The 27,539-nt window shown below is 37.5% G+C and overlaps 1 protein-coding gene across 1 annotated transcript; it reads right to left on the reverse strand.

The window, feature by feature from the left end:
* Nucleotides 1-1,382: 1,382 nt before the first annotated feature.
* On the reverse strand, nt 1,383-26,929 carry BBS5 (Bardet-Biedl syndrome 5). The gene is made up of 12 exons (XM_045558740.1): nt 26,764-26,929; nt 24,338-24,420; nt 18,999-19,064; nt 18,287-18,336; nt 18,031-18,158; nt 16,598-16,733; nt 12,282-12,377; nt 8,761-8,823; nt 6,681-6,815; nt 2,893-2,976; nt 1,943-1,966; nt 1,383-1,792 (listed from the first exon to the last, which is right to left on the reverse strand). Exons 1-12 carry the CDS (start codon nt 26,820-26,822, stop codon nt 1,691-1,693), a joined length of 1,026 nt encoding a protein of 341 aa, XP_045414696.1. The 5' UTR covers nt 26,823-26,929; the 3' UTR covers nt 1,383-1,690.
* Nucleotides 26,930-27,539: the final 610 nt, after the last annotated feature.

Consider the following 27,539-nt stretch of genomic DNA (forward strand, 5'->3'; position numbering starts at 1 on the left):
GGAATGTAGAAGTCATGATTTGAAAGAAAACTGATTCTTTGTTTATATATAGATGGTATATAGTTGTTCATTAAATACTCTTATTACATAATCACATTGTTAGCAAGGCTGTAGAAATACTATAATTTCAAAGGTTGGTATTCTTAAACATGCCCAAAAGAACATAAGCTCCGTGAAGTCAGGGTTTTTTTTTTCAGGGTCTGTTTCGTTCAATCCTATAGCTTCAAGGGTACTCTATAAATATTTGTTGAATGAATGAATGTGCCTCCAGCTCAGGGAATTATGTATTTTTAAACTTCAATGTCTCTATCCATGAGTAAAACTTTTTCTTTTATTTTACATCACAGTGAACTCAGTGGTACTGTCAGCTGCTAAAACAACAGCTGAACGAAGAGCTCATTGACTCTTTTTCCATTTATAGATGCCACTAAAGGTTTTAACACACTAGAAAAAACTAGCAGCTGCTTCCTTGCTTAAACAATAAATGACTCATTTCTCTCTACATGTAACATCTAACATTTGAAAAGATTAATGAGTCAGATGCAAACACCATGACATGACATTTGAGATTACTCCTTACTAGTTGGCAATTTTATAAAGTTTTTTTTTGGTTGAAACACAGTTATTTAATTATGGCAGCATTTTATTTGTGACCTATACCAATTCTTCAAACAATCTTCTTCTGCCCAATATTGGTGGTTTATTATACCCTATCCCTTAAAAATATAGACATCCTTTTCCATTTAAATGAAGAAACCCACTTGTAGCTTTTGTTCATTGATTTTTAATCAACTCAGGTTATCATTCCGTTGTACTATGTGTCTATGTAGTACATATAGTTGCATCTTATTTTAAATTTTTTTACACACTCCATTCCCTCTAGAAAGAGAGGGCTCTTTTGTCTAGTATCAATTATTTGACAAAGGCTTCTTAAAATGCTTTTTACACTGAAGCAGTGGCCAGAAACACTGAATGATGCTAGAGAAGTCACCTAATCTTATTTCAAAATTAACATCCTATTTTTGAAAATTTCAAAGAAGTTTCAATAAAGATAAACAAGGAGAAAGTTAGTGTAAGGAAACACTATTTCCTTACAAAAAAAGATGTATTCTTACCTAAACTATATTGAAATTATTTATAAAATAGCACCCAAAACTTTATAGAGGGGTTGATGTACACCAGAGTTAGTTATAATTATTAGTTTTCACAAAAATGATCCTCTAAAAATGACATGTTTAAGGACTGTAGTTTGTATTAGAGTTGGTTTACATTTGAAGCTATGTGATAATATATTTAAACCAGATTTTTATAATTAAAGCAGTATTTTGATTATTCTGTAAGAATAGTCTTATCCTTTTAAATAATACTTTCAAAACATTAAGTGGTGCTGCATAAATTCTTTATTAAACCCAACATGATACAGTCATTTAATATCTGAAAAACTAGTATTTTACAAGTATTAGGTACAAAGTAAACATTTACAAACCAGGTACATTTTGATTACAATTTTAAATATAGTTTTTAGAAAACTGGCAGTTTTCTAAATTAGTTTTTCCTTAATCATTACAAAACTCTTAAAAGCTTTAAATATAAAAGCTTTAAATATAAAAATTATTCCATGGCTTAGAGCAGGTGACTAATATCTTTAATTGTGAGATATCTTTAAAAAGAAATGCAGCTCAACTCAAGATCAACTCATTACTTCCCAAAGTCCCTGTAGGGTGAATCCATCCTTCAATTTCTCTATTGCAAGCCCCAGTTCTTCTGAAAATACAGGTTCCCGATCTTGTTGCTTTTTGGGAGATAAGAGAATGAGATGGGAATAGAGAAGGTGGGCAAAGAAGAAGAAAAAAACAAAAAATAGGTTTCACATAAGTTTGTGAATGCTAAATGTTGGAATACAGAAACTTTTTTTCATATACTATAGGTAAAATATCCTTACCTTATTGCCATCAGCAAAATAAGCCTATAAAATAAAGAAAATTCTATTTTACATATTGGACAAATAATACTCCAATAGATCAGTGGGCTAAGGAATAGGTAATTAATTTGTACAATAATGTTGTAACTAAATGTATTTCAAGTTCTGTAACTGTGTGTCTAATTGTTTTTCACCTATCACTACAATGCTGGTAGCAGAATTCACTGTTAATCATTATTAATGTCTACAAGAATTAGGCTTTAAGCTCTAAAAAATGTGCTTTGTAATTAATGTTTGATTAGCATTGTTAATTCAAAAGAGATAAAAAGAATAACTTAGAAACTATAAAACTTCTTTCCTACTTTTGGTTCAAAAGAAGATGCTGGCAAAACAAAATAAATGCAAATACTTTGAGATAGTACTAGTTTCTAATTAAATATTTTATATTAATTTTACACCTTTGTTTCAAAATATTTGTTACCAGACAGATATTCCTGTCAGATTCATAGACCACAGTATGGAGAAAGCACTATTATAATTTTGGTTATTAATTAAATAATACCAATTTGGAAATAGGAAAGTTCATTGTTCAAATACACATCCTTTTAAAAATAATATACCTATAAATTAAAAGAAGACCATTTTATAAAGATTAATTATGGAAGGTGTAGAGTTTAAATTAATTGACTATAATATTTACCATGTTCTATTATTCTAAGGTATGAAAAAACCTTTCACATTATTTACAATCCTCTGAATAATTGTATTCTGAAACTATTTCCCAGTTTGGTAATTTAAAAGTATTGTCACCCCCAAAAAATTCCCTCACTAAAAATATTACCTTCAAATTCACTTTTAAGACACTGTCAAAATTCTCAAGTTCCATTTTTACACACTTAAACCATTATTTAATTAAACAGACTCAGACAAAAACCATAAAAAATTTAATGGCTCTCCTTTGTGATGCTCACCACAAAAGCATCTGTGTGATCATCAGCGTCTATTTCTACATCATCTTGAATTTGTTCAACTGTCAGAGCTTCAAGTGGCTGTGGCTAAAAATCAATCAGTATATGTTAAAATGCATCAGAGACAATATTAAATGTGAGAAGTGTAAATACCTGTTAAAGGATAACAAAAACTATTCCTGTCTTACAAAAATCACTATATAATTTATATTCGTTTATTTAAAAACTAACAAGTAATAAAACTAGTCAGTTAAACCCAAGCTTTTAAATCTGAGGTCAATATCATCAAAAGAATTGAAATGGCAAATTTATACATACTTAATGTAATACCTAGAGCTATCCTTAAAGAAAATAAACTCACTTTGAGTTGCTTTCACATTGTTCAAAAACTAAGTTTTGTAAAATAGCAAACTTTCAATTTTCCTCAAAATGGTCATTAAATAGAATTTGTACAAAGTAAAAGTATATGTATACGGAATATTCTTAAAGGATAAAATATAGTGAAGATATTTATTAATTTGTTCATTTTTCAAATATTTGAGTATCTTTGTTATATTAGGTGCTATGCTAGTACTATTAGGGGTATAAAAATCCCAACCCTTACCCATGGAGGGTTTATAATTTACTGAGAATAGAGAGAAAGATAAGACACAATTACAATAACTAAATATTATGTTGAACCATATGAAATTGCCATTTTTATAAGTCAAAAATGATAAAATATTAAAAATACCATATGGTTCAACCTATGAAAAGCATCTGTGACAAATCTGAGGATGGCCTCAGTGTTTCAATCACCTTCAGAGCTGTGTGACTGTGTACAAGCAAATTAACCTATCTAAGCCTCAGGCTCCTTAACTGTGAGATAAGGACAATAATAATAATATACTTCATAGTATTGTTGGGAATATTAAATGAGATGGTGCATATAAAGTTCTTAGAGCAGTGATTGGCAAACAGTAGATATTTAACATAGTTATCCAATAACTACAAATATTCACTAAAAGCCTATTATGTGCTAGTTTTGACTGCTGGAGATATGCTTGTTTAACAAAATAGACATAACCCCCTGACTTCATGCAGATCACTTAAAGTGTAAGAGACTGATTAGTATTACCAGAGAGAGAGAGAGAGAAAGCAGCAGGGAGGGAGAGAGAAAGCAAGCAAGCAACCAGAATAAGGGACAAGAAAGGGATAGGGGTTGCTATTTTATAAGAATATTCAGGGAAGACACTGAAGATGTGGCATTTGAGTAGGGACTTACATGAGATAAGACAGTGAGCTATTATGGCAAGTTGTTACTATGTACTGGAGTCAAAGAAGAGAAGAAGAAATGAAAGGTAGAGAGAGAATGGGTGGGGGAACTAACATATCAAATGTCCAGGCATTTTATGGACATGACCAATAACTTTGTGAGAGATTATTTCCATTTTGTAATGAGAAAACTGAAGCTCAGATTTGCTTAGGATCACAAATATTCATTTATTGCTCTAAGAACTTTATATGTGAAACTGGGATTGAAAGTCAGATTCCAAGAACCTAGCTTCTTCTACAACATTATTCCATGGAAAGAAATGGACAGGAACAGGGAAGAGACTGGTATAACTGACTATGTAAAATAAGGCAATGGGAAAAATGAAGGAATACTCCGAGGTTTCAAGTACAGCTGACTTTGACAATGCTAAAAATACATAAGTAAATCAATCAGTAAATCAGCAGGATGCTTCTTTGGAGAAAAAAATGAGGCCAGTTTTAGGCATGCCTCATCCAAGATGAGGATGCTCATCCAAGCCTTATTGTATCTTACTGATTTACATAATTATTTACTGGCCGGGCACGGTGGCTCATGCTTGTAATCCTAGCACTCTGGGAGGGCGGGGCAGGAAGATTGCTTGAAGTCTGGAGTTCGAGACCAGCCTGAGCAAGAGCAAGACCTCATCTCTACTAAAAATATAAAATATTAGCTGAGCAACTAAAAATAGAATCAAAAAATTAGCCAGGCATGGGGGCACATGCCTGTAGTCCCAGCTACTCAGGAGGCTGGGGCAGGAGGGTCACTTGAGCCCAGGAGTTTGAGGTTGCTGTGAGCTAGGTGTCACACCATGGCACTCTAGCCCAGGCAACAGAGTGAGACTACCTCAAAAAATAAAAATAAAAAATATATATATATATTTTATATAATTATTTACTTACTTAAAGTACTAACATAAACCCTGAAATGAGAAATTCAATTTATATCATTTCAGATGCTCATCTATATGAAAATATTCAAGAATATCTGGACCCATGATAAGCTGAAAGATCTGGTATCATCCAAAAAAACTACAAGTTAAGCTAAATGAAGGCCAGGCACGGTGGCTCATGTCTATAATCCCAGTATTTTGGGAGGCCAAGGCAGGAAGATTGCTTGAGGCCAGATGTTCAAGATCAGCTTGGGCAACACAGCGAGACCCCCGTCTTTCTAAAAAAAAAAAAAAGATTAGAAAAAGAAAGAAGGTGAATGAGCAAGTGATGTTACTGAGGACTACATAGAGAAGGTAGAGTGAAAGAAAAGCATGTTGGGACAAAAAGAAAAGGACAGTTGAGACGATGAAATACGTACAGTGTATGTATAATACAGTGTCAGCAACCCAAAGAGAAGTTTTAGCTGGAAAAGGATATATGTGGAATTTGACAGGGAGAAAAAAATTAGTACAAGGGGCATTACTAGGCAATAAGGGCCTCACTGAAGTCAACAGGCTTGAATTTATACTCTGCTGCCCAGTCTGCTTCCTGATCCTCTCTAGTCACATGCTGTAGTCCAAGAGCAGAAGGAGAGATATGGATAATGGCTGTGACATGGCTCAATATGCTGAGTCCCAGCAGGGGCACTGATGAAAGAGCAAATAGCAAGAGTGCCAGCAATAGAGTGCATAGTGAGGGTTCTAGCAAAAGAACCAAGAGCAAGGGAGCCTGCGATAGAGTGATCAGTGATGGGACTGGGATAGAGGACAGTAAGGGCAATGGCAATAGAACCCATGGCAAGGGCACCTCTGATAGAATGGACAGTGACTGTACCAGTGACAGAGCAGACAGCAAGGCACCAGAGATAGAGCCTCCAGCAAGAGTGCCGGTGACAGAATGGACTGTGAGTACACCTCTAATGGAGTGAGTGGTAAGGAAAGCAGTGATAGACCAGATGACAAGTTTCCCAGCTGGAGAGACAAGTAAAGCCAAAAGAGAGATAATATACTCAGAGAGCAGGGAATGGTGCAGCAACCAGAAATCATGAGGAAAGCAAAGAGCATGTGGGCATGATATTCAAAATATTTCTTAAGTGGTATGGCAGAGGTACTGATCAATAGCATGGATGCAGACCACAGTAATATAGCAGACACCTGGAGTTGTTCTATTGTGGGGTACCAGGGAAGAGGATGGTATTCATGAGGCCTGTAAAGTCTGTTCATGCTACTAGGGGGCAGAAGTAGAAAACAATACAGCTGACAGAATAAGTGACTCAAGTCTGTCAACATCAGTAGAGCCTTGCACGTGGAGGTTTATCTGGATGGCTGCTCACCTAGAAGGGCAGGTATGGAGGGTAGGAATGAATGATGAAGCAGCTAGTTAGAAGACAGGAGGTAGGCACAAATTGCTGATGGTCCAGGAGCCATGCTCACCTGAACAGAGTCTGTATATTCATCATTTTTAACACAGTTTAAAATTAAATTGTACACAGTGGTGTTTATATCTGAATTTTATAGATTGTATTAAAGCAATTCAGCAAACATTATTTCACACACTCAACAAATTACCTTTTCTTCCATCTCATAATCAACTCCAAATATAGGACTGGCAGAATAGACTTTGTGAAGTGAATTGATTTCCTTAACTGATTCTTGTAGTTTTTCCAGAGGATCTATTTTAAAGCCAAGAACATATCCTCCACTCTACAAAAAAAAAAAAAAAATAATAATAATAAAAAAAAGCTCACCTGAGAAACAGTATTTATATTATATGATAAACCATAGCTCTAATTGTCCATATTTTAGAGCAAAATATGTAAGTTGATTTTTTTCAATTAAACTTTTTATTATGAAAAATTTCAAGCATATACAAAACTAGAAGAGTACAATGAGCTGTAATGAAGCCATCATCCAGCTTTGACAAGTAGCAACATGTGGCTAACTCTGTTTCATCTGTAACCTCTCCCTCAACTGAAACCCCTGCCCCCTCTCAGGATTGCTTTGAAGCATATCCAGGGCTGGGCACGGTGGCTCACGCCTGTAATCTTAGCACTCTGGGAGGCCGAGGCGGGTGGATTGCTCGAGGTCAGTAGTTCGAGACCAGCCTGAGCAAGAGCGAGACCCCGTCTCTACTAAAAACTAGAAAGAAATGATTTGGACAGCTAAACATATATAGAGAAAAAATTAGCCAGGCATGGTGGTGCATGCCTGTAGTCCCAGCTGCTCAGGAGGCTGAGGCAGAAGGATTGCTTGAGCCCAGGAGTTTGAGGTTGCTGTGAGCTGGGTTGATACCACGGCACTCTAGCCTGGGCAACAGAGTGAGACTCTGTCTCAAAAAAAAAAAAAAAAAATGAAGCATATCCAAATATAACATCATTTCATCTGTAAATATCAAAGCTGATCTTTCAAGATTTGAAAATACACTATAGACTGTGAACGCCAAGGGAACTCAGTTTTTCATGAGCTAGGCCTTGAAAAGGAACAGAAGAAGAAAGGAAATGGCCTATCTGAGGCTATTACCTTGAAGAGTTAGGAAAGAAACTTGGCCACGATAGGTTGTTGGAGAGGAGTGTTAAACTAAGTAAGCATGCTATAATAGGTGAGAGCATATGTTTTAGGTTAAGAGGACATGCTTTAGTGTTCCAATTCTGGTTCTGCCACTAATTTGCTAGCTGTATGATACTGAGACACTTACTTTCCTTAAACTTTCTAAGCCTCAATTTTCTAACCATAAAATCATTATCCAGTTGTATTAAATAAGATAAACATATATGTGAAACTTAGTATAGTGCCAGGAACAGAGTACGCACTCAATAAATGGCAGCTATAGACCAGGGTAAAAGAATGAGCAGACATTCATGTTTAAATTTAGAATACAAAAGACAAGTGATTTTATAAATCACTTCTTAAAAATGCACTTAAACTTTTTTTTTATGCCAGTCAAATTTAGCAGTCGGAAGTTGTATAACAACTTTAGTAACACTAATGTTAATAAGACCTGATAACCCACTACCATCAGACCAGCCTAAATGCTTTATTTAAATGTATTTCCTCCCTTCTGGGTCTTTGTAGGAAAAAAAAAAAAAAGAAAACAAAATAAGTGTGTTTCTTCAAAAACCTGGCATTATGGAGCATAGGAGGTTATAATTAGATACAGTATAATCTATGTCTATAAATATAAAATCTCAAATAGGGTGTGTGTAAGTGTATGTGTGTGTATCTGTGTTTCTCAAAGTCTTATAAATCAGTCAGACCTGGAATCCAAACTTACCTCCACCCTTACTAGTTGTGAGATCACGGGCAAGATTCCTGACTATAAAATGAGGAAAAAATAGTAACTGCCTCATAGAACTGTGTAAAGATTGATATAATACATGACAAGTCCTTAGCACAGTGACTTGACTCTGTTATTAACAGAAATAATGATCATAATGACAATAATGATTATGTCTGCCCAACAAAAAAACACAAACAGGATTCTTCCTATAGGTACAATTACTGTAAGACTTCAAACACTTCATATAACTTCATATTATAGCTAATATTCTTCTCAGATATAAACTGCTTACTATCTAAATAAAACTAAAAATCTATACTGTCACAGTTTTAAAAATCTATGAAAGATTAATAAAAATGTAAAATATCTTACCTGCTGAGAGCTTTCTATGACAAGAGCTAAACCAAATTTTGAATCTCTAATCTTTATTGAACGCTAGATATAAAAGAAAAAAGAAAAAAAATGCATGTTTTTATTAATTGATAGTAGTGACTCTTTAACAGTTTTTAAACTTTTACACAGTAAGTACTTTTCACAGTCTAAAGCTATGGTCCCTAATCCCCGGGCTGCAGACCAGTACTGGTCCATGGCCTGTTAGGAACCAGGCCACACGGCAGGAGGTGAGTGGCAGGTGAGGGAGTGAAACTTCATCTGTATTTACAGCCACTCCCCATCACTCCCATCACTGCCTGAGCTCTGCCTCCTGTCAGATCAGCAGTGACATTAGATTTCTCATAGGAGCGAAAACCCTGCTATAAATTGTACATGCAAGAGATCTAGGTTGCACGCTCCTTATGAGAATCTAAAGCCTGATGATCTGAGGTGGAACTGAGGCAGTGATGCTGGTGCTGGGGAGAGGCTGCAAACACAGATTATCATTACTAGAGATGTTTGACTGCACAATAAATGTAATGCACTCAAATCATCCCTAAACCATTCCCCCCTCAGCCCTGGTCCATAGAAAAATTATCTTCTGTGAAATTGGTCCCTGGTGCCAAAAAGGTTGGGGACTGCTGAGAACAGAATTCTCCCTCTTTCCTTCATTAAACTCCCACAGATATCAAGTAAATGAACCAAGACTCATACTGAAAATAGGTGGCAAACTTGTAAGACTATACAAAGAAGACATCTCTGAAATTTGTACAAAATTCTCTGATACAAATATTCTTCACTTCTAGGGAATCAACTTTGAACTTAAACAAAAGGCCAGCAATCTTTTAGTTATGGTAAACCAGTGTCTTTCATGCCTCCTATGGCTAGTTTAATTTTTTAAAGTCACACGTGCCTTCTGTTTCTCACATCATAGGTGGCTAAATCCTTAAAGAACCTCCATTCTATTTATTTTTTTAAAATGAGTTTATGAGCATTCATCACTGGGCATCAAGGAAGGCTGAGATAGATCAAGTGTAACTCACATCAAATGGTAAATGTGACATGAAGAGTAAGGTTGGTCAGCAGGAGATGGGGTGGTGATACCAGTGGCCTGGGAAAAGGTAGAAATAGAAAATGGCAGGTAGGGCTTGTAGAAAGTGACACAAAATGCATCTGCTAGCAGGATAGGGGAGAACCACATAGGACCTAACATTATGACCAGCAGACCAATAGCCCAGAGAAGGGCAGGAGGGCAAGTGATGGGATATCACACTTCCAGATAGATGGGCATTACAAGTTGAGAGAGAGAAAGAGATTGAGAAGAGAGAAGAAAGAATAAAGAGAGGAAGGCTCTCATGGTAATTTTTATGAAAACCTGGCATTTCATCTACACTGCTTTATTCCCCACCAAGAGTATACACAATCCCACTTAAGAAGCATAGAACATTGGCACTCTAGCTGTCAACATGCAATCTAACCAGGTGACTGTGGATAATACAGGCTGATAAGACAGAAACCAGCAAGAATCTGATACATATCTATAGGAGTAGGGTCAGGGTACTGAGGTGTAGAGCTGAAGTTAGAATATGACCGCTGCAGTGACAGACTGTGATGATATCAGGTTGCAAGTTGTTTGGGACAGGCTGAATTCATTCCAGAGCAATATTTGGCAACTCTATTCTTAAATAACAAAAAGTATCCTATTTGAAGAACAGAATAGCACAAGGTTGTTTACTACTCAGTAATTATTCAGCATAATAGAAGTTAGGTTAGGAAAGCTGTAACACATGTAAACGTAACATAAAAAAAGCAATGAACAATACAAACACCAATTTGTCAAATACCTATATAGACTCTTGTCACATCTTCCCAGCCTTGATTATAAATTCTTACATTTCTTTAGATGGCCAGAGATAATTCTCTTCCTATGAGATTCTATGACTATCTATTTAATGTGTTGCTTTTCTCCACCACACTAAAGCTCCTTGATGGCAAGAGCTGTGTACTGGTTCATGATTTTCATGATTGTATCTCTAGCACCTAGCACAGAGTAGGTGCTTAATATATGGCAAATGAATGAATGAATTATCACATATTTTAAAGAAACCCAGAAATCAAACAATTTAGCAAAAGATAGGCTTGGGAATATTTTACAAAGAATTATCTTTATCATTGGCCAACAATTCTATTTTTCAAAAATAATGACATTTTCCAGATACCACATATGTCATATCTATTCAATAACTATTAATAAAACTGCTTAGTCTTAAGACTATATATTCTACAGTAAGGTCAGTTATCATAGGATAACCTCACAGGATTTTCATGAACTATTTTTATGTTTCCTCTAATTTGTATTAGAATTCTGTAAGTAGTTTCTTTATATAAAATGAAATTCTTTAGTGCATTGGAGTTTACTATTTGTTTCACTGAATCACATATTTATCATAGCAACAGCTGAGTAAAAAGAACTATCTTTACCTACTTCCAAAACAAATTGGTCTCAGATGTAGTCAGTTCTTATTTTGGATTTTAATAGTTTCAATTGAACTTAAGTTAAAAGTATTATCACTAAAAATAATCTTGATTCCTTTCACTAAACCTGTAGTATAAATCCAGCTTGTATTACATTCTGTATCTAAAAACAATGAAAGCAGTTCATTCACAGAATTAATGAATTCATTCTAGTTTTTAAAAGAGTTTGGAGTAGAAAGTGGCAAGAAAGCCAGGATAAATTGTGTGGATCAGTGTGCTAAAGCCATGCCAAGGAACCACCATATACTTGCCTCATGAAAAGGTTACAGAAAACTTTTTAAAGCCCAAGGCCTTCAGATGGAATCTAAGAGACACCTTACTCTGTATGATAAATACTTAAATTTTTAGAATACAGTATATTTCTCTCCTAATAGCAAGTTGATGATGGTGCTGTTTCCCTTGAATATAAGTATAATTAGATCTTTTCTATGTTTGAATATTTCATATTAATTTATCTACATCTTTAAAATATGCTCTCAGCTAATAACTGCTGCCACTCAAAAAAGAAGAGCGAGAACTCATGTAATCCCCAAATTTCTATTGAACAGAAATTAACTGCTTATTAGAAACTACTATTAACTGTTGAATACAAATTATTTATTCCACTTTTTAAAAAGGTCATCAAAATGCATGTACTGGCCAGGCGCGGTGGCTCACGCCTGTAATCCTAGCATTTTGGGAGGCCGAGGCGGGAGGATCGCTTGAGTTCAGGAGTTCGAGACCACCCTGAGCAAGAATGAGACCCCCGTCTCTATTAAAAATAGAAAGAAACGATTTGGACAGCTAAAAATCTATATAGAAAAAAGTAGCCAGGCATGGTGGCGCATGCCTGTAGTCCCAGCTACTCGGGAGGCTGAGGCAGAAGGATCGCTTGAGCCCAGGAGTTTGAGGTTGCTGTGAGCTACTAGGCTGACGCCACGGCACTCTAGCCCGGGCAACAGAGTGAGACTCTGTCTCAAAAAAAAAAAAAAAATGCGTGTACTTACAATTTGCAGATATGGTATACTGACGTTAAAACTGTCATTCATATTTGCGTGCCATACAATTCTCACATTGGTAATAAAAAAGGTTCCTAAATTTCCCTGTAAAAGACAGTAAAGAAATATACATCAGTGATCATTTGTTTGGATACCTATTCTTTATTTTCTAAATACCAGAATAATTCTATAATTACAATAGCAAATAATACAAGAATTAGGTATTATGGAGTATTAATGACTTCATCATTCATTGGATGGCAGTACCGTTAGATGACTGAGAGTCCAGACTCTGGAGTCAGACTGCCTAATCATTAAACTATCAGTAACTACCATGTAGAAATTTCTTCTTGGTACATTTTGTCAAATATAAAATGGAGATTTGATTAAATAACTCATGTAAATAAAGCCCTCAGCACAGTGCCTGGCACATAGTAAGCATTCTACAAATCTTAGATCTTACTATAATTATTATTCAAAACCTGGGATAAGTCAAGGCAAAGGAGTTGTGGCACATTTAATAACCCCCATCAATCCACAAGATGTACGTTATGGTTCTTCAACACTTAACATAGAGCAAAACTGTTCTCCGGTTATATGAGACCTCGACATTTATTCAAAATTATCTCAGTATGATAGCTAAATGTTCCTAAAAAATCTTTAAGACCTAATAACATGGTACCAAAACTACCTGCCTCTACAATTTATCTATCATTCTCTACCTCCACTTCTCCCCGACCCCACCACACACACATCCAGAACAATTTATTTTATACTATGACATTGGGCATAAAACATTAATTCCCAATCAAACCCAGAACGTGTAAAGCCCTCTTCTGGGATGACCATCCTATTCTTGTTCTTCAATTATAAACAAATCTACTTATGTATTTCCCTTCCACTCTCATCTTGTAAGAAATTGTTATACAACAAAAAAATTTAACTCCATTATTCCCTGCCCATTAATCAATACAGTGTAACTTTATAAGGAATAATTCTTTTTTTTTTTTTTTTTGAGACAGAGTCTCACTCTGTTGCCTGGGCTAGAGTGAGTGCCATGGTGTCAGCCTAGCTCACAGCAACCTCAAACTCCTGGGCTCAAGCAATCCTACTGCCTCAGCCTCCCGAGTAGCTGGGACTACAGGCATGTGCCACCATGCCCGGCTTATTTTTTCTGTATATATTTTTAGTTGTCCATATAATTTCTTTCTATTTTTAGTAGAGACAGGGTCTCGCTCTTGCTCAGGCTGGTCTCGAACTCCTGACCTCGAGTGATCCACCCGCCTTGGCCTCCCAGAGTGCTAGGATTACAGGCGTGAGCCACCTCGCCCGGCCTTAAAGACTTTTTTTTTTTTTTTTTTTGAGACAGAGTCTTGCTCTGTTGCCCGGGCTAGAGTGAGTGCCGTGGCGTCAGCCTAGCTCACAGCAACCTCAAACTCCTGGGCTCAAGCGATCCTTCTGCCTCAGCCTCCCGAGTAGCTGGGACTACAGGCATGCGCCACCATGCCCGGCTAATTTTTTCTATATATATTTTTAGTTGTCCAGATAATTTTTATTTCTATTTTTAGTAGAGACGGGGTCTCGCTCAGGCTGGTCTCGAACTCCTGACCTCGAGTGATCCACCCGTCTCGGCCTCCCAGAGTGGTAGGATTACAGGCGTGAGCCACCTCGCCTGGCCTTAAAGACTTTTTAAAGTAATAGGAGAGCATATTATTTTTCAACAAATATAAGTTAGGTTGACAATAACATTCTTATTTGCAATAAAATGATATATCTGATAATCCTGGAATATCTCCTTAATTAATTAATCAGAAATGCCAGGTGCTATGTTAGGTGGTAAAGATCTAACTATGTATGAACAGAGTAACTTTACACCTACCCTTATAAACCCTGCAATCTAAAGTGGGTTTAGAGACAACCTATATATTTTAGAGTAGTACTAATTTGGAGTGTAATTGTTAAGTACAAGGTGCATAAGGAACACACAGAAGGAAGCTTTCAGAAAGTGACATCTATCACATGATCTCACTTATATATGGAATCCAAAAGCACCGAATTCATAGAAGCAGAAAGCAGAATTGTGATTACCAAGGCCTGGGAAGGTGGGCAGGTGGTGAGGGGCAGATGAAGGTTGGAGGGTGAGGATTAGGGAGATGTTGATCAAAGGATACAAAATTTCAGTTAGAAGTAATAAATTCAAGAAATCTATTGTACAACATGATGACTATAGTTAATAACAATGTATTATATTCTTTGAAAGTTGCTGAGAGATTTTTAAGTGTTCTCACCACAAAAAATAAGTATGTGAGGTAATGTGTATGTTAATTAGTTCGATGTAGTTGTTCCACAAAGTATACATCTTTCAAAGCATCATGTTGCATATGAGAAAGATACAATTTTTGTCAATGAAAAATATTTTAAAAACAAAATTAAACTTTTTAAAAGTTGTTTGGAATGAAAATTTCAATGTATCAGTCATGTATAATGAATAAATGTAAATCATTATACAAAAGAAAAAGGGACATTTAAGCTATGATCTAAAGCAATGGTGTGTAAACTATAGCTCATGGGCCAAATCTGGCCTGTTACCACTTTTTGTATGGCCCACAAACAAAGAATAATTTTTACATTTCTAAATGGTTGGAAAAAAGTCAAAAGAATAATATTACAAGACACATGAATATTGTGTGAAATTCAAATTTCAGTGTCCATAAACAAAGTTTTATTGAAACACATTCATGCTCACTTGTTTACATATTGTCTATGGCTGGTTTCACACTACAATGGCAGGACTGAGTAGCTTCCGGGGAAACTGCATGGCCTGCAAAAGCCTAAAGTATTAGGCCGGGTGCAGTGGCTCACGCCTGTAATCCTAGCACTCTGGGAGGCCGAGGCAGGCGGACGGGTTTCAGCTCAGGAGTTCGAGACCAGCCTGAGTAAGAGCGAGACCTCATCTCCACTAAAAATAGAAAGAAATCAGCTGGACAACTAAAAGTATGTAGAAAAAATTAGCCGGGCATGGTGGTGCATGCCTGTAGTCCCAGCTACTTGGGTGGCTGAGGCAGAAGGGTCACTTGAGCCCAGGAGTTTGAGGTTGCTGTGAGCTAGGCTGATGTCACAGCTCTAGCCTGGGCAACAGACTGAGACTCTGTCTCAAAACAAAAAAAAAGCCTAAAGTATTTACTATCTGGCCCTTTATATAGAAAAAGTTTGTTAATCACTAACCTAAAGGATGAGAGAGAGTTATTCAGGTGGGGAGCTGTCTAAATCTTATAGAACCTTTATCATAGTTTAAAACTAGAGGCCGGGCGCGGTGGCTCATGCCTGTAATCCTAGCCCTCTGGGAGGCCAAGGCAGGTGGATCGCTCGAGGTCAGGAGTTCGAGACCAGCCTGAGCGAGACCCTGTCTCTACTAAAAATAGAAATAAATTATCTGGACAACTAAAAATATATATAGAAAAAATAAGCCAGGCATGGTGGTGCATGCCTGTAGTCCCAGCTACTCAGGAGGCTGAGGCAGTAGGATTGCTTAAGCCCAGGAGTTTAAGGTTGCTGTGAGCTAGGCTGATGCCACGGCACTCACTCTAGCCCAGGCAACAAAGTGAGACTCTGTCTCAAAAAAACAAACAAACAAAAAAAAAAAAAACTAGAACTTTTCAAATGAACAAAGTTTATTTACAATTTATGCTTATGATTCAATACCTAGCAAGAAACTCTTTATTGATATAGTTTTACCACAGTGGTTATCAGTCTAACCTAGGTTGTAACACACAGTAAGGATAAATTTTTCTTTAGAAATTGATATGTTTCTTACTCTGTTAATTGCTTACAGGTTTCAACTAGTCATAATTTCAAGAGTGAATGAAAAGTTAAAATAATGGATTTGAGTCACCAAATGAGTTATATGTTTAGTTCCCTAAAGACCAGAAGGCTTCTGTTACTATCCATATCATGGTTCTCCTCCATCAGCATAAGTTTATCAAGTGGTAGAGGGCAGTATAATACAAGGGGAAGAACATGGCTCTTGGAAGAACTAGATATGTGAGGTCACTTTAACTATCTGGGGCTTGAGTTTCTCATCTGTAAGTGAAGGAAGACTGAATTAGATGATATCTAAGGTTCAGCCCTAAATTCTATACATAACAAAAGGTGCTAAAAAAGGCATAAAACCATACAAATATAAAAATCAGAATATTAACTCATATCAAGAGCTATAATGCTAATTTTAACAATTAGAGTTGAATGAATATACAAATCCAATGATGAATGGAAAAATTATTATCAAAACTCTGTCCTAAAAGGTTCACTAGTTCTTTGCACAATACCTGATCACTGGATAAATTCCATACTCCATTGATTTTATCATATACATGTTCTTGTGGTAATAATCTTAGTTGCTTGTTTTGAATTAGTGCACTTCTCAATTTAAAATCACGATACATTTTAGAAGTTTCATATGCTCTATAAAAAAGAACAAAAGACCAAACTGAAAATGTGGTTTTTCAGGTTATGTTTACTTATCTACTAAAATAGTTGTTAGTATTTATGTACATCACTTGAATAATTATCATGGCAGATTTTTTATATTTTTCTTTTTTTTTAATTAAAAAAATTTTTATAGAGATAAGGTCTTGCCACATTTCCCAAGCTAGACTCAAACTCCTGGGCTCAAGTGATTCTCCTGCCTCAGCCTCCCAAGTAGCTTGTGCTATGGGTGGGCACTACTGCACTTGGCTATATTTTTCTTTTTAATAAGTTTTAATGATTACAGTTTTTTGTAGACTTTGTCATTTTATTGTAGTATATACACATTTTATCTCAGTAACCTACTGAGGCTGTGGGGAGGAGGTAATACGGAATGACTACTATGGGTATGGGGTTTATTTTGGGGGTGATGGAAATATTCTGGGATTGAATAGTAGCAATAGTTACATAGTCTTGTGAATATACTAAAACTACCAAACTGTACACTTTAAAATGGCAAATTTTATGTTATGTGAAATTTTGTTATGTGAATTGTATCTCAATAAAAAAAATTAAACCATTATGTAGATCAAAACATCATCAATAAAATTAAAAATCTAATAAACTAGGAACCTAAGAAGTAATTTTTGCAACATATATGACAGATAAGGGTGTAATTAAGAAATTTACAATAGAAAACCAAAAAAAAAATCTATGAAATACATGAATAATTTCAACTTCACTAGTAATAAAAGAAATAACAAATTAAATAATTACATATATATCCTGTCATCTTAGCAAAACTTTAGGAAAATCATAGCACTACGGGTTGTTTTTTTAAAAAAAAAGAAGGGAGGTAGTGAAAAGAGAAGAATTTAGCAAACAACAACAAAAAAATCCATAAAACAAAACAATAAAATAACTCATCAGAGAAAACACCCAAACATGCTTTCTACTGCTAAAAAACAATCTTTTAAATTAATTTATTGAATTATCCAACTTGATTATCTACATTGAATGAATTCTTTATTTCACTTTACCTACCCTGGTAGCTAATTTAATCCAATCTTCAGTAGAAATTTTTATGAATCTTCCTTTAGTAGTTTTATGTGTTTTATAAATACCTTCAAAGTGCTTATTAAATGATAATGAAATGTGTTCTTCTAAATATCTTCAGGATATTTGCAATATATCTTAGATGAAGATAGTTCCACACTTCTAAATTTTATCCTCTAAACCTTTATATTATAGAATAATCTAAAAATATTCTATGACCCATAAAGTGTTACTATACCTGTGTACTGCAATCACAGAAGTAAAAAGTCTAGGACTTCCAGGAACCAGATTTGTAAATATAAATTCAAAACGAGTGGTGTTACATTTTGTTAGTATATAAAGAGCTTCAGTTTGGCCTCGTAATTTCTGTAAGGACAAATTTATTTAAAAGTTCAGATTTTAAAAGCAACTTCTCATTTATAGTTAAACATCAACCTCAAATATCTAATGTTTATTTACTAAATATGTATTTCAATAAGATTTTTTAGACTTACAGAGTTAGCAGTCCTTGTTGTAATATTCAGTATGCAGTTGTAACCGATAGCTAAAATCCAAAAGCAAGAATTTAAAGAACATGATACAGTAAAGTGAGAAAAATATTTTTCTAAAAAAATCCTATATACAGAATTTTTAAGTTTTAAAAATTCAACATATATAGAACTTCAAAAATTTTTATGAAATAACTACACATTTAAGTTAAATAATCAAAAGAACTAAAGAGTCAATTCTACTCGAACAAACAAAAAGGAAGTTTGCTTTTCTACAACCTATACAGCATTATTTACTGAAAATTTTAGCACTACTATAAGTCTAGCTGGATAATCTAAAAGAGTTTTTAAAAATAAGTGAAACAAAATTTAACACAATGAAAGATTGTACTTTATTAGAGTTTAGGTCTTCCTTCTTTGGAATTACTTGAAACAAGTTATAGCCCATTGTTAAAGAGAAGCAAAAAACAAAAACCATTCAAGGTCAAAGCCCTAATCTCACATATAGCCAAGACATAAAATGAACTGACTAAAAAATAATAATGATTTCTTTTGCATTATGAGGTAGTCTGTGGCTAGTCTTGGATTTCTAAAGTTTTTTTAATCAATTTAAGATTTCCACATATTTCATGGTATAGCTTTCTGGTATCGAAAACCACCATGCAAGTTCACTTGACAAAGGATTTTTTCTTTAGAATTATCTAACAAAGATACTTACAAAGATTGACTCTGGGTAATGCCAAAGAGTGCCAGATAATTCTTAAATTTGTTACTAAGAGTCTACCTAAAAGCAAACAAATAAAAAATAGGTTAGTTTAAGTAGGGACCTATTTTTCCAGTACTGAATGAGGTAGATATGGAACCTCTGGCCCAGTGTCAGCAGCAACATTAATAGATATTGTTCTTATATTTATTAACTGAAAATATGTATTGTGCATATCTACTCTATATAAGGTATACAATATATGATTCAGAATCCCAGAGAAACAAAATCTGACAGTTTTAGAAGGGATACAGGGATTCTCTGTCAATACCTTGGCTTTAACTCAAACTGACTGATGAAAGAATTGTGTACTAGATTTTTGTCTTAGTAGAAGCTTTCTGGGGTTCCAGGAAGTCATATGTGTACAATGAAAATGAATATGGGCTAATTACAAAGCCATTCATTGAAATCACACTTTTTTTTTCTTCCTGAGACAGGGTCTTACTCTGTTGCCCAGGCTGGAGTGCAATAGCGCCATGATACCTCACTGTAGCCTCAAACTCCTGGGCTCAAGTGTTTCTCCTGCCTCAGCCTCCTGAGTAGCTAGGACTATAGGCGTGTGCCACCACACCAGCTAATTTTTAAAAAAATTTTGTAGAGATAGGGACTCATCATTTTGCTCAGGCTGGTCTCAAACTCTTGGCCTCAAGCAATCCTCCTGCCTTGGCCTCCCAAAGTACTGGGATTACAGACGGGAGCCATCGTGCCCGGCTGAAACAACGCTTTTCAAAGTACTCTCACATACATACGCATCTCTGCCACATGAGTGCTCTCTTAGCAGTTCTCATTTTAAAAAGCCATATACTTATATACCCAGTTTTGCTGTGAGCAACCTTTTTTGCTCACATGAAGTTATGGCCAAGCTGAAGTCTATTTATTTAAGGCTTTGAGGCTTTGTACTTTTCTTTCTTTCTTTTTCTCTCTCTTTTTTCTTTCTTTCTCTTCTCTTCGCCTTCTCTCTCCCTCTCTCTCTTCTTTCTTTTTGAGATAGGGTGTCACTATGTTGCCCAGGCTGGCCTTGAATTCCTAGGCTCAAGTGATTCTCAGCCTCCCAAGTAGCTGGGATTTACAAGCATGTGCCACTGCGCCCAGCATTGTACTTTTCATTACAGCATCAGACTGATGTTCTTACACTGAAACACAAAGTTAGATACTTCATTTCTCAAAGTGTATCCTGTACAGTAGTAACCCCTTACAGATGTTTCAAGAAAAAAAAAAAGTCAAATGAATCTGAGCATGGTAAACTAGGTATAATGGAGACATACAATACAATTAGCATATTAGGATAGCTTTGAGATATCTTGAAATAATAAACCCACTTAAATTTAACACGTTATTTCTCTAACACATTATAGCCATAGAATTCTTCTGATGAGTAATCTATAGCCAAGTCATATTCTTTCCTCCCTGAAAACCTCCAGAATATCTAAAATCAGAGAAATTAGGCCTGCATGAATACTGGAGTTAGATGTGATAGAAAAGGAGGTTCTTAAAAAAAGAAAAGCATTCTCAAGGGAGATTATGAAAAATCACAGAGTATGTTTGACAATAAGTAACCCAGCATGGCTGGAGTGTAAGGTTCACATAAGATCATAGAAGACTGGTATTGCACCTATTAGACTCTGGATCCACAGAAAACAGATGGCACATTCAAATTAGGATAACTGAGGTTATTTGCAAAAGCCCTTATTATAAAAGTATGGATGGTGTTAGGAACCATAGGTGACTCAGCAGACCTGCTACTACCTCAGGTCCAGAAGGATAAGAGGAGGGAGAAGTTAACAAAATCTGGAAAGAACAACAGTCCTCTGCATCTGACTGCTTTGAGGGGGGAGAGAGACATAGTCAACCTCTCACTGGGAAAGAACTAGTGGAATAAATATCAGACCTCACGCTCCTGCCTCCCTTTGATCTTCTGCCATGGCTCTTAAAACTGGAAGCCAGAGTGTACAAGGAACCCTTTGATGTACTCTATAGAAGTCATCTTCCTAGGGCAAGGGGAAAAGGGTAGAGAAGGGTGCTAGACCTGGAGGGACACATGGAAGACAGCAGCATGAGCAAGAAAAGTTGTTTGTGGACAAGCTAGAAGTTCTTCCATACTAGATAAATAAATTCAGACTTAGATCTATTAGCAATGGAAGCAGTCAAGTTGGGGGTGGGGTTTAGGATTGGAATTGGGGAGGATTGAAAATTTTGGGGGATTGTGATCCCAGCAGTTTAGAAAGCAATGTAGGCAGATTGATTCATTACTTAGCTATGTGAGCTTGGAAAAGTTAAATAACCTCTCTGTTCTTCAGTTTCCTCATTTGAAAAAAAATATATAATAGTATCTACTTTATATTTTTATATTATTTTTATTATTATTAAATGATATTATATATTATATAAATGATTCAGGACAGTTACTGGCAAATAGTAAACATGCACAACATTAAAATCTATTTTTAAAAATATCTTAATCCTTTACAAACTCATTTATATGACTTTTTTTTTATTACAGACACAATGGTTTATGTTTTTCTTATGCTATTTTACCTAGACAACATTTTATCTCTATAACTGGGATATGAGCTCAGGACATCTATTGATTCTTTTATAAAACCACTGACTAACTCTGTGTACCTTTTTTTTTTTTTGCTCTTGGTATATCTCCTACAAGTCTCTAGGATTCTTATGCTGACTCTGTGCTGCTGAAGGACCCCATCCTACAGCTCCAAACCAAGTGTTCCTGGCATGAACTTTTCTCTCTGTCCTCCCAAACATGAAAATATAGTTGTCCCTGTTTCTACTAATCTCCCAAACACTGAAATATGGCTGTCCCTGTTTCGTTCTCACATGGCTTCAGTGTGCCACGCTAATCTGAAAATTTCAAGTCAGGGTACTTACAGTTGAAGACGGATTAAATGTGTGCTAATCTTCTGGGGTATTTATAGTTTTAACATAGGAGCTCCTGAACTTGGCAATGTCTTAACTTGGTCATTTTCAAACTGCTGGAAAGGAGAGGGGAGATGGCTAGAAGGCAGGATTCCCTTTTCCATCATCTATCAACTAGAAGCTTTGCACACTCCTGTAAGATTTCATTTGACCAAAGCTTTCTGAGGTCTGTGTATACAGAAAGTTATTTTTTATTAATAGTAGGATTTCAGGTATTGTGATAAAGATTTTTGTCCAGGGAGGCTTTTTGCCCTCCCTACTCCAAAGTACTAATATAAGATCCTGCACTCAATAAGTATTTGATGAATTGAAAAATGTTCTATTACCCATGGTCTTTGTTTGGACTAGTGGATGGACTGTTGCATTAGAGTTCTTGCCAATCTGTATGAGAACAACCAAGTTTTCTCTTGGCTTCCTCAAGTTAATTCAGATTTCTGATACAGCCATCTTGACAGTGGAATTATCAAATGCACAAACTAAGATTTCTTGTTTGCTAGTAGATCTTCATAATCCACTCTCACCCGGGCCTGCTCAACACCAGGAAGCATTTCAGAAATGTGATCTAAGCATTCCGATAAGGACGGGCCCTAGCCATTGACAGGATCTGCCTGTAGCTGGTGGTGACAGGTTCCCCTCAGAAAAGAAAGGCTTATAACAGGATCTGCTACTTGCATAACACTCCAGAGCAGACCAGCAAAAACAGTGAACGAGCAAGCAACCACTCAAAAAGCTTCAGTGAGCATGTCCTGCCAATACAGGTTACTGTTCCTTCTCTAGGATTTACTGATCTCCCTCATCCGAGTGAGTTCTGCTCCTTTTCCCCACTTACTCCTCTAATAAGAGGTTTATGTCCCTCTCTCCTAAAACTTCCTCTCCTCCACCAAAAACTTTTTGGATATAAGCTGCCACTCCTCATCTCCCAATTTTTTGCCTTGAAGAACAATAATGACGCTTCTAAGACCTGCTGATTGCTGGTCGCTGGCTCCATAGATAGTTGCTGTATGCAGTCTAGACTTTAAAGTTCCAGCCTTGGGGAATTTAGTTTGGGAGGGACTCTAGAGTCCAGCTGTACTGGTCCTCAGTGACAGAAAAGTCTCACAGGACTTCCAGTACTTGACCTACAAATAGCCTTCAAAATACAGCACCAAGTTTGCACTTGACATGTCCATCTGTAGGTGTGAATCTTAGGCAATTGCGCATTACTCCTGGATTTCTTAAAAGGAAGTGTGGTTCTAGGTACCACAGCTATGACTTACTTATGTTTCACTACCCCATATCCTTTTTTAGGGAGACAGATCCAAGGATCAGAACTAACCCAGGCCTCTTGCAAAGAGGGCTCCTAGAGTAGGTTTTTTGTTTTGTTTTGTTTTGGTGTTTTGGTAGAAATGGGGTCTCTCTATGTTGCTTAGGCTGGTTTCAAACTCTTGGCCTCAGATGTGAGGGCCATCTGGCTGCGACATCTGTCACCCCATTGATCACCAGGATTGATTCAGCTGATCTGGCTGGTTAGGCGGGTGTCCCCTTCCTCCCTCACCGTTCCAAGTATGTCCCTCCCGAAGCTGCGCACTCAAACAGGACGACCTTCCCCAATAGAGGAGGACTGTTCTTCAGTCAAGGGTATATGAGTAGCTGCGCTCCCCTGCTAGAACCTCCAAACAAGCTCTCAAACTCTTGGCCTCAAATGATCCTCCTGCTTTGCCCTCCGAAAGTGCTAGGATTAGAGACATGAGACACCATGCCCAGCCAACTCCTGGAATCTTAATAGTTACACTGGATAAAGGTGATGTTAGGGCCGGACGTGGTGGCTCACGCCTGTAATCCTAGCACTCTGGGAGGCTGAGGCGGGAGGATCACTCGAGGCCAGGAGTTTGAGACCAGCCTGAGCAAGAGTGAGACCCCATCTCTACTAAAAATAGAAAGAAATTATATGGACAACTAAAAATATATAGAAAAAATTAGCTGGGCACGGTGGCACATGCCTGTAGTCCCAGCTACTTGGGAGGCTGAGGCAGTAGGATCGCTTAAACCCAGGAGTTTGAGGTTGCTGTGAGCTAGGCTGACGCCATAGCACTCTAGCCCGGGCAGAGGGAGACTCTGACTCAAAAAAAAAAAGATGATGATGTTAGAACCAGGACTTATTGAAGGACCAAAGTTGAGAAAGGACCTATGTTCCCTGGCTACAGGTTTAATAACTTATCCTTTCTTCTGTTTAAGTCTGAGAAAAGTCTTATGTGGGTTTAACTCTCCCATTCTCACAATTATATTTATATATGATGCTATTTCATATATTCTCCAGCTAATATGATTCAACATTTGTAAATCAAACCAAAAATATATGATGTATTAAAAAATATACTTACCTCTATCCCCATTATTTCCTTTGGTGTCTTCAATTGAATCTAAACAATCAATAAGGACTTCTCCAGGTCTTGTTTTCATTTGCCTAAGATAAATATAAAGGTTTTAATTTTATAACTACAACTATAACTGTTTACAATCTATCTAGGGAGAAAAGAGACATATGCATATAAAACAGCCAATAGTATAAATGATACTGTACCAAATGCTCATGCATTTAAAAATAAGGTCTTCAAGAACCTCAAGAACCTAGAGATCAGTGGAGCCTGGAGTGACTAGGGCCACTTGCAGTAAGCCAGACTAGAAGGAGGGGTAGGATTTGGGGAAATAAAAGGGAAATAGAGGGGAGTCCATGATTAAAGACCAGGAATAAGAAACGATAAGGGCATGTGAGAAGACTAGTGAAGAAGGACCATATTGAGAGACAGAGAAAAACACTGTTGGATAACTAAGAAGGAACCAGATTATAGAGAACTTTGTATGCCAGTCTGATAGGTATAGGCCTTATCCTGTGGACAGTGGAGAACCCCAGAGGTTTCTGAGTAGAGGAAAGGACATCAGGCAGCTATGGAAGGCAAGGTTAAAGAAGAGTTGCATGAAAAGCATCTTCAGGACTTGACAAATAAATAGATTCAGGAGACAAAAGGAAATAAAGAATGAAGAATAGCTTGCTGACTGATAGAATACATTCTATAGTGTTGAAAAAAACAAGCAAAATATCTGGTAGAGCCTTCTAATACATCCTCCACAGAACCAACTCAATTACCCATTGAAAATACAGACATGACCATATCACTTCTCTGCTTAAAAGCCTTCCATGTCATCCCGCTACCTAAAAGTTGAAGTCTAAAATCCTCAGCCGAAAATTTCACAATCTGGCTAACTTTCTGTTTGCACCTTCAACCTCTCCCTGCCACAGACTCTGCCTTCTAGCCAACGAAGTTATATTTATCTCCCTGACTCTGCTTCCAATGTTTGTTCAATTCTTTGTTTTCTTTTTTCCCTCCCTGCAATACTCTCCTCCTGTCTACCCTGACAAGATCGTGTCCATCGTGTTGTTCTTCAGGAACCAACTCAAATATTATTTCTTTGAGCCCTCCCTCAGGCAGAATAAACTGTTCTGTTTCTATGGTCCCCAACTTTTTGTTCATTTTCTCAGAATGGTACTTACCACATTTATTACCATTGTCTATGTGTATTTCCTGCACTAGAATAGGGGGAGGGTATGAGTATCATTTCCTATTATTTTTATATCTCTAGCTATCAGCACAGTAACTAGCACAGCGGTCTCCAACCTTTTAAATACCAGGGACCAGTTTCATGCAAGGCAATTTTTCCATGGGGTAGGGGCTGAGCTCTGCGGTCCAGGGGTTGGGGACTGCAGAACTAGCACATAGTAAACACTGGATAAATATTTAATAAACTAAAAATGTTCACGAAATGGACTTTTGTTTGGATTAAAACTCTCCCAGAGGGGGTGGGAGGGGTAGAGGTGGGGCACTAAAAAAAAAAAATAAAACCCTCCCAGAATGACAGAGAAAAGTCATTGAATGTATGTAACATGTAACTATGACTTCTAATTTTACAAATTCCTTTCCCTACCTTCTTAAAGGATCTACTATCATGTTAGTATTAGATCCAGCTACAGCTAAGCCTGGGAGATGCATCATTATTTCATTTTACCATCTAAGGAAGTGTGCTGTCAGTGATAAGGAACCATAAGAAGTGGCTGAGAAGCTCCACACCATTAATCCAAGAACCTTAGCTTTAACATTTTCCATCACTTAATATCCCAATGGGCATATTTATCCCTGGATTTTGGGGCAGATTTCTAACCATCTTCTCTTTTAAAGTATGATATTTTCTAAAAATAGAGCTCCTGTTTGAGAGGTTCCAAAAGAGGTCTCCTCCTTGGTGGTTTAGATGAATAACTAGATGAAAGCTTAGCATGAACATAAAGTTTGCATAGTCAGGAATTTTGAAGACTGCTTACTCCCACCTCCCTCATTTTCCAGACAGGAAGACTCAGGCTTAGAATGATGAAATCATTTGTCCAAGGGCCCACAGGTGTGTCATTATTCTAGACCTAGTTTTAGAACTCCAGTTTCCCGAGTCCCGCCCTACGTTCCTACCACCACACGAAAATGAACTCCCACGCCCACTTGGGTGTACCGGACGCCCTAGCCCGGGCTCGTCTCAGCCATATTCAGCTCCACATTCCTGATGGGGTCCTTGGGCCAGGATGGGGCCGAAGACAGCACGAGGCCGCAACTGTATCTAGATGCGTTCTTGCTGTTGCGCGGGCCTCCCTAAGGCCGCGGGGGCCCAGCCAGTGAGCTGCTGGGGTGCAGGCTCCCTCGCGGGCCCCGAACTCGCGCCGCGGCGCCCTCTGTGGGCTGCAGGCCCCTGGGGAACCTTGGAAACTCACTGCGACGACAAGTCGAAGCGGACATCCCGGTCCTCCCAAAGCGCGTCCAGCACTGACATGGTGACCGAGGCCCGCGGCCGGCGTTCTCCACAGCCGGGAGGCCCAGCCGCGCCTTGCCAGCTCCAAGGCAACGGGCCGCCTCTGTCGCGACGCGTACGGCGGGCGCCGAGACCCAAGCTTCCGCGAGGCAGCGCGCGCGCTTCCCCGGCCCTTTCGCGTCATTAAGGCGATTTGAGCCGCCAAGCAGGGATTGGGAAGGGAGGGAGTCTCCGAGCCCCCGCCGTCCGGGCCGAGGACAGTGTGCATGACCTACGGGCGACCCTCCTCGCCTCCACACAGACATCCTTTAGCCATTCCATTCTTCCCACCATTTCTTTGCACCGTCGAGAAATTGAGACTTAAAACTTCCAATGCCTTACCTGGGCCCCGCCCGATTTGGCCCTGCCCACCTCTCCGGCCTAAGCCCCCCTCCCTCCTGTCGAGACTCCAGGCAGGAAGACTCAGAGCCTTTGGAGGGCCCCGTTTCTTTGTTTGGAACGCTGTTTCCCCAGACCTCTGCAGGGCCTGCCGTTTGTCACTTAAGTCGCAGCTCAAATGTTAACTACGGCTGTCCCTCATCTTTCTATCCCCGTTTGTGTACAACTTGAGGTCAGGCACCTGATCTATCTATAATAGTTCACCGCTTTGAGCAATGCCTGGCACAGAAGAGGACCCGATAAATACTTTTTGAATGAATCAAACTGCTTTTCTTCTCTCAACACATGACAATTCTTTAA

This window comes from Lemur catta, chromosome 8, assembly GCF_020740605.2.
Source record: "Lemur catta isolate mLemCat1 chromosome 8, mLemCat1.pri, whole genome shotgun sequence".
NCBI lineage: Eukaryota > Metazoa > Chordata > Mammalia > Primates > Lemuridae > Lemur > Lemur catta.

Bases quoted from the DNA above. Each gene is read 5' to 3' on its own strand.
- BBS5 (XM_045558740.1), bottom strand. From the start codon at position 26,822: ATGTCAGTGCTGGACGCGCTTTGGGAGGACCGGGATGTCCGCTTCGAC. The intron at 24,421-26,763 runs GTGAGTTTCCAA...TATTTATCTTAG, and splicing joins CGCTTCGACTTGTCGTCGCA to GCAAATGAAAACAAGACCTG. The intron at 8,824-12,281 runs GTAAGTACACGC...TTTTATATCTAG, and splicing joins GTATACCATATCTGCAAATT to CGTTCAATAAAGATTAGAGA.